The 14,817-nt window shown below is 36.9% G+C and overlaps 1 protein-coding gene across 3 annotated transcripts in view; it reads left to right on the forward strand.

The window, feature by feature from the left end:
* Positions 1-14,817, forward strand: part of RNGTT (RNA guanylyltransferase and 5'-phosphatase) — a 368,631-nt gene that overhangs the window by 49,728 nt on the left and 304,086 nt on the right. The window contains exons 1-4 of one of the 3 annotated variants that reach the window (XM_031964538.1): positions 5,888-6,209; positions 8,947-9,056; positions 10,937-11,040; positions 11,148-11,236. In XM_031964538.1, coding sequence (XP_031820398.1) covers positions 6,146-6,209; positions 8,947-9,056; positions 10,937-11,040; positions 11,148-11,236 — 367 coding nt within the window. In that variant the 5' untranslated portion in view covers positions 5,888-6,145. Of the gene's footprint in view, positions 1-5,887; positions 6,210-8,946; positions 9,057-10,936; positions 11,041-11,147; positions 11,237-14,817 lie in introns of those variants that run through there. The other 2 variants (XM_031964537.1, XM_031964539.1) reach the window with 2 other exon arrangements.

Consider the following 14,817-nt stretch of genomic DNA (forward strand, 5'->3'; position numbering starts at 1 on the left):
AAATAACACCTAAAAAGGAGTCTTCTTATATTTCCTTCTACATAATCCTTACCGCCAATAATTTTGTATTTAACATATGTACTTTGTATTTACTTATATATGTTATTTCTCCTAATAAAATGTAAATGTATATATATATGTACATCCTTATATGTATAAGGAAGTTCCTTAACTTGCATGTCATGGTTTCACCTCCTTAATGTCATGGGCTCTTGGAGAGAAAAGGACATAACAACAACAAAGGTAGGAACTAATTTGTTTTCCTTTGTATCCTCCATTCCTAGGATAATATCTGGCATGGGGTAGGCCCTTAGTAGAAGTTTGTTGATTGATGAGTGAACCATGAATCTATCAGTCTTCCTTAATGAGGTTATCAGTGGGTTGTTGGTAAGGATATTCTTTCATATGATTATTTCAAATTTATTGTGGTACAAGATGAAGGAACTCACTCAAAATTCAACTTCTTTGCCCTTTTCTGTCAATAAAGGTGTGTATGCAGAATACAGTGTATAGAGAACAAACTCTTTTTAGCTCATCTAGGTTGCTCAAATAAAAAGTTAAATAATAATAATCTAGTCAGAAGAGCCTTGAATTTGAAGTTAAGAGTATGAGGTGCTGAATCCTGCCTTTACATTTACTACATTTGCTTGAACAACTCCTTTTACTTCTTTCAGCTTACTTCTCAATAAAATGGGGGAGCTAAACTAGACATCCTCTAAGTTTCTTTCCAATGCTCTAGCCTAAGATGATAATAGTGAGATCAACTATGGAACTTAAAATTTTCTATGCTAATTATTATTTCCATGATGTTCCTATCAAAAAAATACTTTGGATTTTTGGCTGCACAAGTTTTTGTGATTGCTAACTCATGAGGGAGAAAATATTTGAAGGAGGCACTTAGGTATGTTCAAATGAATTTTAAATTGCTTTTGAGGAGAGTTCTTGAAGCTAGCATTGTAAAGGAAGAAGTTAAAGCTCCATGAGCAAAGATATTGGCAATTCATTCCTCTTTCCTACAACATGAATCCATTTATTTTCAGTTGGAATATTTTAAAATAGTTGGTACAAAAATTTAGATTTTTTAAAAAATATATATACATGGTTTATGGGGTATACAATGAAACAGCCAGCAGGCCCAGAAGAAGAAGCTATTCTTTGATCACCCATTCTCATACCTACCTGGTCTCCCTACCAGAACAGGTAAATATTTATAATGACTATTTTTAACTATATACTTGATGTATGGTTGAGATTCTGCTTCCTTTCCTTATTCCTCCATTTAAAAGTTTTATTTCTCTCTTTTTTTTTTATGGAAAAAAACTTTTTTTTTTTTTTTTAATTTAATAGCCTTTTATTTACAGGATATATGCATAGGTAACTTTACAGCATTAACAATTGCCAAACCTCTTGTTCCAATTTTCACCTCTTACCCCCACCCTCCCTAGATGGCAGGATGACCAGTAGATGTTAAATATATTAAAATATAAATTAGATACACAATAAGTATACATGACCAAAAGTTATTTTGCTGTACAAAAGAATCAGACTCTGACATATTGCTACAATTAGCTTGTGAAGGAAATCAAAATGCAGGTGTTCATAAATATAGGGATTAGGAATTCAATGTAATGGTTTTAGTCATCTCCCAGAGTTCTTTTTCTAGGCATAGCTGAGTTCAGTTCATTACTGCTCCATTAGAAATGATTTGGTTGATCTCGTTGCTGAGGATGGCCTGGTTCATCAGAACTGGTCATCATATAGTATTGTTGTTGAAGTATATAATGATCTCCTGGTCCTGCTCATTTCACTCAGCATCAGTTCGTGTAAGTCTCTCCAGGCCTTTCTGAAATCATCCTGTTGGTCATTTCTTACAGAACAGTAATATTCCATAATATTCATATACCACAATTTATTCAGCCATTCTCCAACTGATGGACATCCATTCAATTTCCAGTTTTTAGCCACTACAAAAAGGGCTGCCACAAACATTCGTGCACATACAGGTCCCTTTCTCTTCTTTATAATCTCTTTGGGATATAATCCCAGTAGTAACACTGCTGGATCAAAGGGTATGCACAGTTTGATAACTAAAAGTTTTATTTCTCTTTTTTTTTTTTTTTTTTATTTAATAGCCTTTTATTTACAGGATATATACATGGGTAACTTTACAGTATTAACAATTGCCAAACCTCTTGTTCCAGTTTTTCACCTCTTACCCCAAATGGCAGGATGACCAGTAGATGTTAAATATATTAAAATATAACTTAGATACACAAGTATACATGACAAAACATTATTTTGCTGTACAAAAAGAATCAGACTCTGAATTATTGTACCAATTAGCTTGTGAAGGAAATCAAAGATGCAGGTGTGCATAAATATAGGGATTAGGGAATTCAATGTAATGGTTTTAGTCATCTCCAGAGTTATTTTCTGGGCATAGCTGTTCAGTTCATTACTGCTCCATTAGAAATGATTTGGTTGATCTCGTTGCTGAGGATGGCCTGGTCCATCAGAACTGGTCATCATATAGTATTGTTGTTGAAGTATATAATGATCTCCTGGTCCTGCTCATTTCACTCAGCATCAGTTCGTGTAAGTCTCTCCAGGCCTTTCTGAAATCATCCTGTTGGTCATTTCTTACAGAACAGTAATATTCCATATTCATATACCACAATTTATTCAGCCATTCTCCAACTGATGGACATCCATTCAATTTCCAGTTTTTAGCCACTACAAAAAGGGCTGCCACAAACATTCGTGCACATACAGGTCCCTTTCTCTTCTTTATAATCTCTTTGGGATATAATCCCAGTAGTAACACTGCTGGATCAAAGGGTATGCACAGTTTGATAACTAAAAGTTTTATTTCTCAATGTGCTGGGACACATCTCTCTTGCAGACTTCAGTTTCTCCAGGTAAAAGGGATCCCTTGATTGTCTGCAATTTAACAAAATGGAGGGGGGTGATTCAGAGGTCTCCATCCTTACACTCACTTGTCTCAGAGTAAGAAGGCTAAAAGAACAAAAAATCATGACTATGACATTGTGAAAGGCAGAGTTGAAAGACAGAGTTCTCTAGGAAAAGAATGTAGAAGATTCTGCATAGTGTTCCAGGAAGCCTTTGGCATCTTTCCAGGTAGACCAGGTTAGGATCTAGGTTTAATTATTGCTGCTATAGTTGTTGCTTCATTGGCAAGTTCTCTCTTCTAACGACAAAGGGTCAAGGAATTGTTTACAATCTGCTAGCCTGCTCTAGAGAATGTATACATTTTCTGGGCACATGAAAAATGTCTTCAGCTGCAGATTCAATTCCTTCTCCAGCTCCTCTTGGGTTGTCTACTAGACCTGCCCTTGGGGAGCAGCTCATCCTAGAGTACCAAGTCCCACTCAGAGGCAGATTCCTGAACCTAAAAAGTTCTCTTTCCACAGATGAAAAACTAGGTGAAGTTGATGTGGTTCTAGTGGTAGAGAATTGAGATGTAAGAATCCCCTTTGGTCAGCGCACAGGTTCAACCTGAAAGAATTCATAAACCTGAAAAGTCTGAATGACAAAAGGGATTTTTATTGGCACTGAGAAGCCAGCTTTCCTAGGAAGACAGACTCCTCAGTGGCAAGGGCCTGTCAGAGAAACAACAAAGATTATCACTGAGAAGAAGGTATCTTCCCAGCAGGTAAGAGTCCTGGCAGGCAGCTGTACCAAGAAGAGCGGTCCCTTGGCAAAGCATAATCTACTTTGGACTTTTGCAAAGATTTGGAGTTCAAAATTGTCTTTTATTGGAGGTCTGAGGCTTCGGCTTCCATTGAAAATTGAATGAGAATCCCTCAATGTTGTCAATGCCCCCAGGCCTAGATTTCCAATTGAAAAGAAAGTACTTATCTTGGAGTTTCAAGCCACTTAATAGGAATATCAGGCCCAGATCTCCAACTGAATAAAATCATTTTGAAGGCTTTTCCCCAGAGCCTGGCATTTCCCGAAGAGCATTCTGGCCACTCACAAAGATCAATACAGGTTGATTTGACCAAGATCTCCAATTGAATGACGCTGCTTAGCTTGGAAAAGGCTTGTCTGGGAAAGTATGCTTTCCCCCAGACTTTTGGGAGTCTGAGAAGCTGAATCTAGTTTCAGGGTTCACTTCTGTCAAAGTGACTTGCAAAGGATGAACAAATCAAATCAAGAGTCAAAAATCAAAAATAACCAATCTTCCCTCCATTGTGCACTTTAGTTTGGGCATCAATTTTTTTCTAGCTCTCTGTTAAGCATTCAAAGTCTTTCATAACCTTTCTTTTTTTAAAAATTTTTATTTAATAGCCTTTTATTTACAGGTTACATGCATGGGTAACTTTACAGCATTGACGATTGCCAAACCTCTTGTTCCAATTTTTCACCTCTTACCCCCCAGCCCCTCCCCCAGATGGCAGGATGACCAGTAGATGTTAAATACATTAAAATATAAATTAGATACACAATAAGTATACTTGACCAAACTGTTATTTTGCTGTACAAAAAGAATCATACTCTGAAATATTGTACAATTAGCCTGTGAAGGAAATCAAAAATGCAGGTGGGCAAAAATATAGGGATTAAATTCAATGTAATGGTTCTTAGTCATCTCCCAGAGTTCTTTTTCTGAGCATAGCTGGTTCAGTTCATTACTGCTCCATTGGAAATGATTTGGTTGATCTCGTTGCTGAGGATGGCCAGGTCCATCAGAACTGGTCATCATATAGTATTGTTGTTGAAGTATATAATGATCTCCTGGTCCTGCTCATTCCTTAGCATCAGTTCATAAGTCTCTCAGGCCTTTCTGAAATCATCCTGTTGGTCATTTCTTACAGAACAGTAATATTCCATAATATTCATATACCACAATTTATTCAGCCATTCTCCAACTGATGGACATCCATTCAGTTTCCAGTTTTTAGCCACTACAAAGAGGGCTGCCACAAACATTCGTGCACATACAGGTCCCTTTCCCTTCTTTATAATCTCTTTGGGATACAAGCCCAGTTTTCATAACCTTTCAAATCTTCTTACTCCCCAACTCTGTGAATCGGGCTGTTCTAAAAACAAGCCCTCTCTTGGCCCTGGCTGTTCTCCAAGCCTGGAACGCTCTCCTTCCTCTACTCTGACTGCTGACCTCTCTAAAATCCCACTGTTCTGAGGAAGCCTTCTTGAATCCGTTTTAATTTCGGTGTTTTACTTCTTAATTCTTTCCTGTTTATTCCAGATAATTCCAGTTTCCTTTGTATACATCTGCTAGCATTTTGTCTAATAAGTTCCTTGGGGCAAAGACTGCTTCGCCTCCTTCTGTATTCCCAGCGCTTTGCCCTTGTGATGCTGGGGTTATTGATTGGCAGGTTTGCTAGCTTTCCCTCCTAGGAATATTCGAAAGGCAAGGTTTGTCTTAGGGTCGGAACCACTGATATTGGCGAATTCAATCCAGAGCCTAGACTTGATTCCAGTCCATTCTCTTTTAAGAACCAGATGCACGTGGCCGATAGGGCACGGAGGGAAAGGGGAGGAGGAAGGAGATGAGGGAAAGGGAGGAATGGGAGGAAGGTGGGAAGAAGAAAGAACCGGAGGGGGACGCAATCGGAGCTGCAGTAGGAGGAGTAAGAACGTTCTTAAATGAAGCTCAGATTCTGCCCCCTTTCCCGCCCCGAGGACTCCAGGCCCGCCCCTCTATGCTCATTTCTCTCCGCCCTCACGCCCACCCCATCCTGGTCTTTAACTCTTCCTTCCCCACTGCAGTTGGACTTTCCTTTCTGACCTCGGAAAGAAAAGCCTGCCGGCCGGAAGGGGACGGAGGAAAGGGGGCGGGGCGCAGGGTCGGCGGAAGTTGCGGTGCATTGTGGTTGCGCCGGCTGTTGTGGAGTGCTGTCTGAATGAAAGTGGCGCCGGGAAGCGACTGGACGTTGGGCTAAGGGGGCAGCGCGTTGGCGGCGGCGGCGGCGGCGGCAGCAGCAGCTCTCGGAGCAGCAGCTCTCTCCCCTGGTGGCGGCGAGGAGCGTTTGGGACCCGCCGCCCTCCCCTCTCGCGTGCGGGGCGGGGAGGCTGCTCGGGGCGAAGGGTCCGACGGGGGATCAGCTCCGGGCCCCGGGGGTGCAGCGGCCCCGGCCGCCCTGCCGCCGTGTCCGGGGCCATGGCGCACAACAAGATCCCGCCGCGGTGGCTGCACTGCCCGCGCCGAGGCCAGCCCGTGGCAGGTAACGAACGCGCCGCCCTGGAGGGGGCGCGGGCGGCCGGGGGTGAAGGTTTCAGCTCTTGGGCTGTCACCGGTGGGAACGGGGGCGATCCGAGCGCATCTGCTGTCTCCGAGTGCCCTGGAAGGATGACGGGGGTGGTTTGTACCTGGATTGTACCTATATTTCGCGAAGTAGGCGAGTTCTCGCACTTGGGCTTCCCACCCCACCACTCCTGAACCGTTTAAGAGCTTCTGCTAAGCAGGAGTCCGTAAGTCCCTTGGAACTTGGCCCAGTCTGTCACGCATTCTCCCCTCCTTCCCCCGTTGTGTCTGCTCTTTCCTTTCTGGCACATATCTAGTTCCAGAGATGGGATTTGAACCCAGATCTCCCTTAGTAGTCTGGAGCTCTGCACTTTATCCACACCATCTCTGTCATTTCCCTAACCCCCTACCATCTCCCTTCTCTTCTTAGAACCCTCCCATTACGGAGTTGTCAGGCAGAATGCATCAACATGTCAGTCATATCAGTCCTATAGAAAACGTAAGCCTCCTTCTGCATCTAGTTTGCCACCTCAGCATTAAGATACAGGAGGCGTGCATGCTGCATTATCAGTCCTCTAGTCTTCATTATTTACTGTATTATAGATCTTTTGTTTTACTTTATATTATGGGGAGCATAGCGTAATTTATTTTACTGATTTAGGCTACTTTGCGCTGAATCAGTCCTTACAAAAAAGTCTTGCCAGATTTTTCTGAATTTTTCATCTGATTAATATCTTATTATTTTTATTTAATAGCCTTTTATTTACAGGTTATATGCATGGGTAACTTTACAGCATTAACAATTGCTAAACCTCTTGTTCCAATTTTTCACCTCTTACCCCCCCACCCCCTCCCCTAGATGGCAGGATGACCAGTAGATGTTAAATATATTAAAATATAAATTAGATACACAATAAGTATACATGACCAAAACGTTTTTTTGCTGTACAAAAAGAATCAGACTCTGAAATATTGTACAATTAGCTTGTGAAGGAAATCAAAAATGCAGGTGTGCATAAATATAGGGATTGGGAATTTAATGTAACGGTTTTTAGTCATCTCCCAGAGTTCTTTCTCTGGGCATAGCTGGTTCAGTTCATTACTGCTCCATTAGAAATGATTTGGTTGATCTCGTTGCTGAGGATGGCCAGGTCCATCAGAACTGGTCATCATATAATATTGTTGTTGAAGTATATAATGATCTCCTGGTCCTGCTCATTTCACTCAGCATCAGTTCTGATTAATATCTTAAGGCACTGTTTGATTCATATACCACACTTGTTCAAATATATAACCATGAACACCTGTTTTATTTTTCATTCTTTGCTTTAAAAAAAAAAGGGCTGCTATAAACATTCATGTCTGTGTATGAGATCTTTTCCTTGTCTTTGGCATTCTTGGGAGTTAATGTCAAGTTGTATCACTGGATTAAAGTTCAATTTGCTGGTATTTTTAAAAGTATAATTTCTAATTCTCTTCCAGAATGGGCCATTGCACTTTTTCGTCATCAGTTCGTTAAACATTTCATGATAGCCTTCTGAAATTTAGCATTTTCTTTTATCTTTGACTCTGAAGGATGGAGCAACGATTATTTTATATATATATATATATATATAGTATCCCTGAGTAGCACAAATTCTGTTATATATTATATACTTGTATACATGTTGGTAGAAAGTAAGTAGAGTGTAAAATGATAGATACTGTTTCATTTATTGTCTGCTTTGCTAAGGTTTAGCATGATGCCTTGCAGTAAAGTATACCTAATGAAAGTTTGTTGATTGAATGGAACCCAAAGATTAGAGAGAACTAGTGTTTCACACTTAATATTTGCATTGAAAATTCAAATCAATGAGCATTTATTAAGCACATCTTCTGTGTGCCAGTCCCTGTATAAAACCCTGGGGATACAAAGGAAGAGAAAAGAATTAAAAATTTATTTAACTCATACTATACATGGGCATTGTGGTAAGCATTTTACAAATGCTATCTTATTTTAATGCTAATTTTTGGATTATTTAAACATTCAAAGATGGCTTCTTTTATTTCACTTTGCTATTTAAAAAACCCTCTTTACTGATTTCTTTTGATTTTGTATTAAATTGCCCTCTGAATAAAGCCTTGCCTTCTTCCCTGTGAGTGAACCGTTCTTTATAACAATGACTTTCTAATAAGAAGGTGGGAGAAGAAGGGTTTGTGGTAGTAGAATTAAAGCTGTTCAGCATATCAACCATGTCTAAAAGCAAATGCAATATTCCACATTCATAGTCTCTCCTATAATGGAGAGAAGTTCGTTTTCTCAACTTTTTCTGGGATCAAATTTGATTATTATAATGATGCAGAATTCAGTTTTGTTTTATTAGTATTATTTATATTCTAAAAGAAACATTAGAGTGAAAAATTTTGTTTACAAGTACCTTTTACTTTGTCTTGTAGAGTAGTGACATCAATTCATATACAAATAAGGATCCTTGTTAGATGTATATTGACTTAGAAAACCACCTATTAATACTGTTAATGTTCTGTTGTATTTTTATTTATTATGTTACTTTCTAATTTTTAATCTATTTCAGCTGTATTAGGAGAATTATGGACCACATGTGACAGTGTTTGAAACCTATTTTAGAAGACTTGAAAGACTACTAAGCCAATTTGGAGTCTTAACATTTAATTAATAAATATTTATTAAGCACTGTCATCTATTTTACTTTGTTTAGGGAAATTCTTACCTCTGAAGACTATGTTAGGACCAAGATATGATAGCCAAGTTGCCGAAGAGAATCGGTTCCATCCTAGTATGCTCTCCAACTATCTGAAGAGCCTAAAGGTAAAAGAAAATTTTTGATATAAATATAGGTAACAGCTTGTTGCCCTTCTCTATTTTTTATATTTGTTTTAAGAATGGAATGAACTTTATTGATATAATTTTTTATCTACACTGATTTTGAAATAACTTTAATATCCTTTACTTAAGTAGGGGCTGACGCTAGGATTTTATTTGTATAGGGAACTGGCTGAGGTAATTCCCTTTACTGAGAGGTCAGGGTCTTCTGTGCAATTTACACTCTTATTGCTTGGGTTGTAAGAGGTTGAGGGACTTACTCTGCTTCACGTAGCCCAGCCAATATATGTCAGAGGCAGGTTTAAAAACCAATTTATCTTGGTTTTAAGGCCAGCTTTCTTGCCCCTCTTTCACACTGCTTATCTTGTTTAATTGACTAGATTCAATTTACACTTAAAGATATTTTAAAATTATGTGCCTCACATGGGTTATCTGCAGCTCTTATCTAGCTATACTTGGGATCCTTTGTGTTGCTTTTTGTACCCAATTTATGAGGCAGCTATGTGGAATAGTAGAGAAAGTATTTAGACTTGGAGTTAGGAAGACCTGAGTATGAATCATACCTTAGACTAGCTGTATGACCCTGAGTAAGTCACTTAACTTCTCTAGCTCCAGTTTCTTTATCTATAAAATAGGAATATTAATAGCACTTATCTTAATAGGGTTGTAGTATAGTGAAATCACATGTAAAATATTTTGCCAATGGATTTAATGGATTATATGCATGGTAGTTATTATATCACTTCTATTGCTATCATAATTCCTATTGATTGTGTTATAAAAGGGATAATAAGTCTTAAATTTAACTCTACAAATATTTATTCAGTGTTTATTTATTACTAAGTGTATTTGTTAATTGCATTTTATATACAAAGTAATCCCCAAAATAAGAGAGAAGTGGAATATTTTTTATCAATTTTTATTATTATTTGAGATATTTTAGCTAAGAATGGTGGCTGACCTTATGTGTTTGTAAGTATATTGTGAAAAATGGTTTGAAAGTATGGTAGGAAAATAAAATTTTTTTCATGTTAATCCCGAGCTTTGTCATGTCTAGCACTACAATGATACTTATTTATCTAATTGCTTAGTTTCAATTACATTTTTAAAAATAATCATTCCTGTTTTTTAGGACTATTAACTAAAGGTTTATTCTATTCCAAAAAGTATAGAGTAATCATAATTAGGCAGATTTATTGGAGAAAGAAAATATCCATGGTTTTTTCTTTGTTAGTGAGTGACTAGATTGCTCTTAATAACCAGATGCTAGTAGTATTATTTAATTCCCTGTTAATTCCACTCTTATAGGCTGTTTAAATGCTGGGATAGGTGATAAATACATTAACAAATGGTGGTGGTATTCTTTTTTGATCCTAAATGAGTGATGTCAACTAATCAACTGTGTCTACCTATCCATGTTTTCTGCTTAGGTTCTCAGCCTTCTGCTCTTTAGATACTGGTGAATAATTTTTTAAAAATAGTAAAATAACATGGTAAGCATGGATTTTTTTCCAGATATAAGTTTGAAATTTGTGTTTTCATTTATAGGTATAGTTGTTCAGTTGTGTCTGATTTTTCATAACCCCATTGACCATAGCGCACCAGTTCTGTCCATAGGCTTTTCTTGTTAAAGATACTAGGGTGGTTTGCCATTTCCTTCTCCAATGGATTAAGGCAAACAGAGTTTTAATTGATTTACCAGGATCATAGTGTCTGAGGTCACATTTGAACTCAGGTCTTCCTGACTCCAGGCCTAGCACTGTATCCACAGAGCCACCTATCTCCCTCTGTATAAGCCCCAAATCTTTTGACAAATGAAAAACAACTGTTTAATGACTTGTAACAATATGTTTTTCCTTTTTTAGGTTAAAATGGGTCTTTTAGTAGATTTGACAAATACTACAAGATTTTATGACAGAAATGACATTGAAAAAGAAGGGATCAAATATATAAAGCTTCAGTGTAAAGGGTAGGTTAATGTTAATGTATCATTTTTTTCCCCCAAGTTGATAAGGTTGTAATGAATTTTTAAATCTTTTACTTTTTTTCCAACCTTTTTTTCTTTTGTGTTACTAGCCATGGGGAATGCCCTACAGCTGAGAACACAGATACTTTCATTCGTCTATGTGAACGTTTTAATGAGAAGAATCCTCCTGAACTTATAGGTATGATTGAAAAACTTGTTTACGCTTCTCTGTAATCTTGCATTATGTGATAATGTTTCTCTCTTTATCTGTCTTTTTCTACAAGATAGTTTGTTGGCTTGACTGTGTGACTTGCTTCTGTCTACTGTAATTTTTTTGTTTTTGTTGGACCTGTGTTTTTTTTTTTCTATATAGGGAACTCCCAGTGAGGAAACACCCCCTAACCTACCACGGTCAAATAATTCAACATCAGAAAGGGCACCTTTATAGAGCACTAACTATATAAGATTTACCTTTTAAAACACCTGGTTCACTTTAGGAATACTTTATATAAAAACATTCATTTTTGTGGCTCATAAGCTTTCTTTATATCTGATGATCAGTTATTGTTTTAGGTTTAGTGATAATATTTTAACTTACTGGGAAATTTTTAACTGAGAATTTACCAGTGTAGCTCTTTAACCTCATGTCAGGAATAATTAGCATTTCTAGTCTTTCTTAGTTTAGAGATGTTCAGTCTCTTATACATGGCTATTTAATTCAAGTATTTGATTAAAATAACAAGTTGAATAAATATTGGCATTTATAGGACTTAATATTTTGTTAGTCATATATAGTAAGTGAAGTCTATTTTATATTTGTACAACATAATCAACAAATGATGTTGCATCCATGTTTTGGAAAAAGCAGAACAAATCTAATCCCTTTTTTGTATGACAGTACTTAAGATATTTCAGGACAACCATCATTTTCCCTTAAGCCTTCTCCAGAATAAATATCCATAGTTCCTTTAAGTGATCATTACATCTCATGAAATTGAGCCTTTCAAATCCTTTTATTAAGGTCAGACTTCGCAATGTCCTTTCCAGAATATGGTGCTCTAGCATGGAATATAATATTCCAAATATGGACTAACCACTAGCACTATTGCTTCCTTAGTCCTGGACAATTGCATTATACTGTTCATGCTGAGCTTGCAAAATCACTAAAATCTCCATCTTTTGTTTTTAGATAAGCTATTATCTAGTCACACCTTTCCCATATTATCACTACAAAGTTGGTTTTTTTGAACTCACATGCAAGATTACCCTTTATCTGTAATAAATTTTACCTTATTTAGTTTGGCCTGACATGCTAGCCTGATAGTGCCTTTTTGAATGCAAGATTCACTCATGTAGTAGGTCAGTTACTTCTAGGTATTCTGGGTTATCAGCAAGTTAGATAAGCAGTCCATCTCTATGTCTGATAGGTTGAAAAGGTTTAAGCAAAGAACTATAAGAGATTGGAGGAAGCATGTGCTAGATAAGCCATCACCTCAACCACTACTTCCCCTTACTTTTTGGTTGAGAATAGTACAAGTCCTTGAACCTAAGCACCTTAGGTGGAGAAGTACCTCTCAGATTTCAGGCTCAGTTTCCAACCAGTTGCAGCCAAGTAATCACCATGGAGAAAGGCCCACCTGGCTTGTCTCTCCCTCCCTCCTTCCATACTAATTATGAACATTTGCCAAAAATTGGGCATTAACTTTGGCAGTGACAGTACCCCTAAATCACCAGTCCTGCTTCAAGTTCAGTCCCTGAAACCATCATTCCTGAAAGAAGCCTCTGTGGAGATGTGACCTGGCAATTGTTTTTTCAGTTTCCAGAGCCTTACTTTCTCAGAAGCCACAGTTTTTTAAAAGCTGGAAAAGAAAGTTCTTAATCACCATAGGCCTTGATTTTTGAATAATCTTCATTACCTGACCTTGCTTCTGTCTACTGTAATTTTTTTGTTTTTATTGGACCTGTGTTTTTTTTTTTTTTTTCTTTCCCTATTTAGGAAACATCCTACCATGGTCAAATAATTCAACATCAGAAAGGGCCATGATTTTTATCAGTGAAAACAACATTAAAGAATATGTATCATCTGATTTGCTACTGCAGTCTGAAGATTTATTATCTTAATTGATTCTGAAATCTTATCTATATAATCTCCATTAGAGTGCATTAGAAAGGAATCTCATTGTGAGCAGGAGCTGTTTTTGCTTTTCTTCTTGTCCCCCTAGCACTTATTTACTGAGTTTTGTGCATAGCAAGTATTTAATAAATGCTCATTCTCTTATTCATCTAATCATTGTAACTAGAGTTTGGCAAAAATTCTTCCAATACTTCTCTGGATATCTTCTTCCAAGTTTACATGGAACTGTTTTAAATGGAATTATTTGATTTATCCACCCAATAAGTTTCAAATCTATTTAATTTTCTCATTTTATACCTCTACTTCTCCCTCACTTTAAAATCATTAGAGATTTTGTCCAATGTTTTGCTAAAATTTCAATAGCTTGATGATCTTAGAAAAATATGGATAGACTTGTATGAAATAGTAAAGACAAAATGAACAAAATTAAGAGAGCATTGTATATAGTAACAGAAATATTTTTTTTTTTTTTTGTCTTTTAATTATAGCTTTTTATTGACGAAACATATGCATGGGTAATTTTTCAACATTGTCCCTTAAAATCACTTCTGTTCCACCTTTTCCCTTCCTTCCTTCCTTCCCTTCACCCTCTCCCCTAGATGGCAGGCAGTCTCATACATGTTAAACATGTTAAAGTATATCTTAAATATAACATATGTGTACATATTTGTACAGTTCTCTTGTTGCCCAAGAAAAATTGGATTCAGAAAGGTAAAAATAACCTGGGAAGAAAAACAGAAATGGAAGTAGTCCACATTCATTTCCCTGTGTTCTTTCTCTGGGTGTAGCTGGTTCTCTTCATCATTGATCAATTGGAACTGAATTGGATCTTCTCATTGCCAAAGATATAAGAATTTATCCTCATATAGTATTGTTATTGAAGTGTATAATGATCTCCTGGTTCTGCTCATTTCACTCAGCATCAGTTCATGTAAGTCTCTCCAAGCCTCTCTGTATTCATCCTGCTGGTCATTTCTTACAGAACAATAATATTCCATAACATTCATATACCACAATTTACCTAGCCATTCTCCAATTAATGGGTATCCATTCAATTTCCAGTTTCTAGCCACTACAAAAAAAGGCTGCCACAGACATTTTCAGCAATATTGTTTTAAGAACAACTTTAATAACTAGTCATTTTGACTACTAAACTATTTAAAGTATTAAAAAAATACTTATTTTTATACAATAAAATACTTATAAACTATCAGTAATATCTGAAAGATGTGAGTAATGGGAAATGCCCAAGGTCCAAAGGACAAATTTTGTCAATTTTCAAAAAAGGAAAATGAAAAGAATCCATAAATTGTAGTACACCAATGAGTTGTCCTTAATATCTACTGGTTTATTGTTGTAATTGTTAAATTTACCAACTAATTGTGAGGCAAGTGTTATAGTAAAAATGATACTAAATTGAGTCTGAGTTCCTTCATCTATTCTACTTATCAGCTGAATGACAATGCATGAATCAGTTAACCTCTCTGACCCTTCCTTCATCTGTAAAATGGGCCTAATAAAACCTACTGAATGTATAATATTTTGCAGCTTCCCTCCCCCCTGCCATGATTTAATTTATATTGGGAACTCACAGTAAGGAAATTCCCTTTACCACTGTAGATCAGCACTGTCCTACATAGTAGTGA

Source organism: Sarcophilus harrisii, chromosome 4, assembly GCF_902635505.1.
Source record: "Sarcophilus harrisii chromosome 4, mSarHar1.11, whole genome shotgun sequence".
Classification (NCBI taxonomy): domain Eukaryota; kingdom Metazoa; phylum Chordata; class Mammalia; order Dasyuromorphia; family Dasyuridae; genus Sarcophilus; species Sarcophilus harrisii.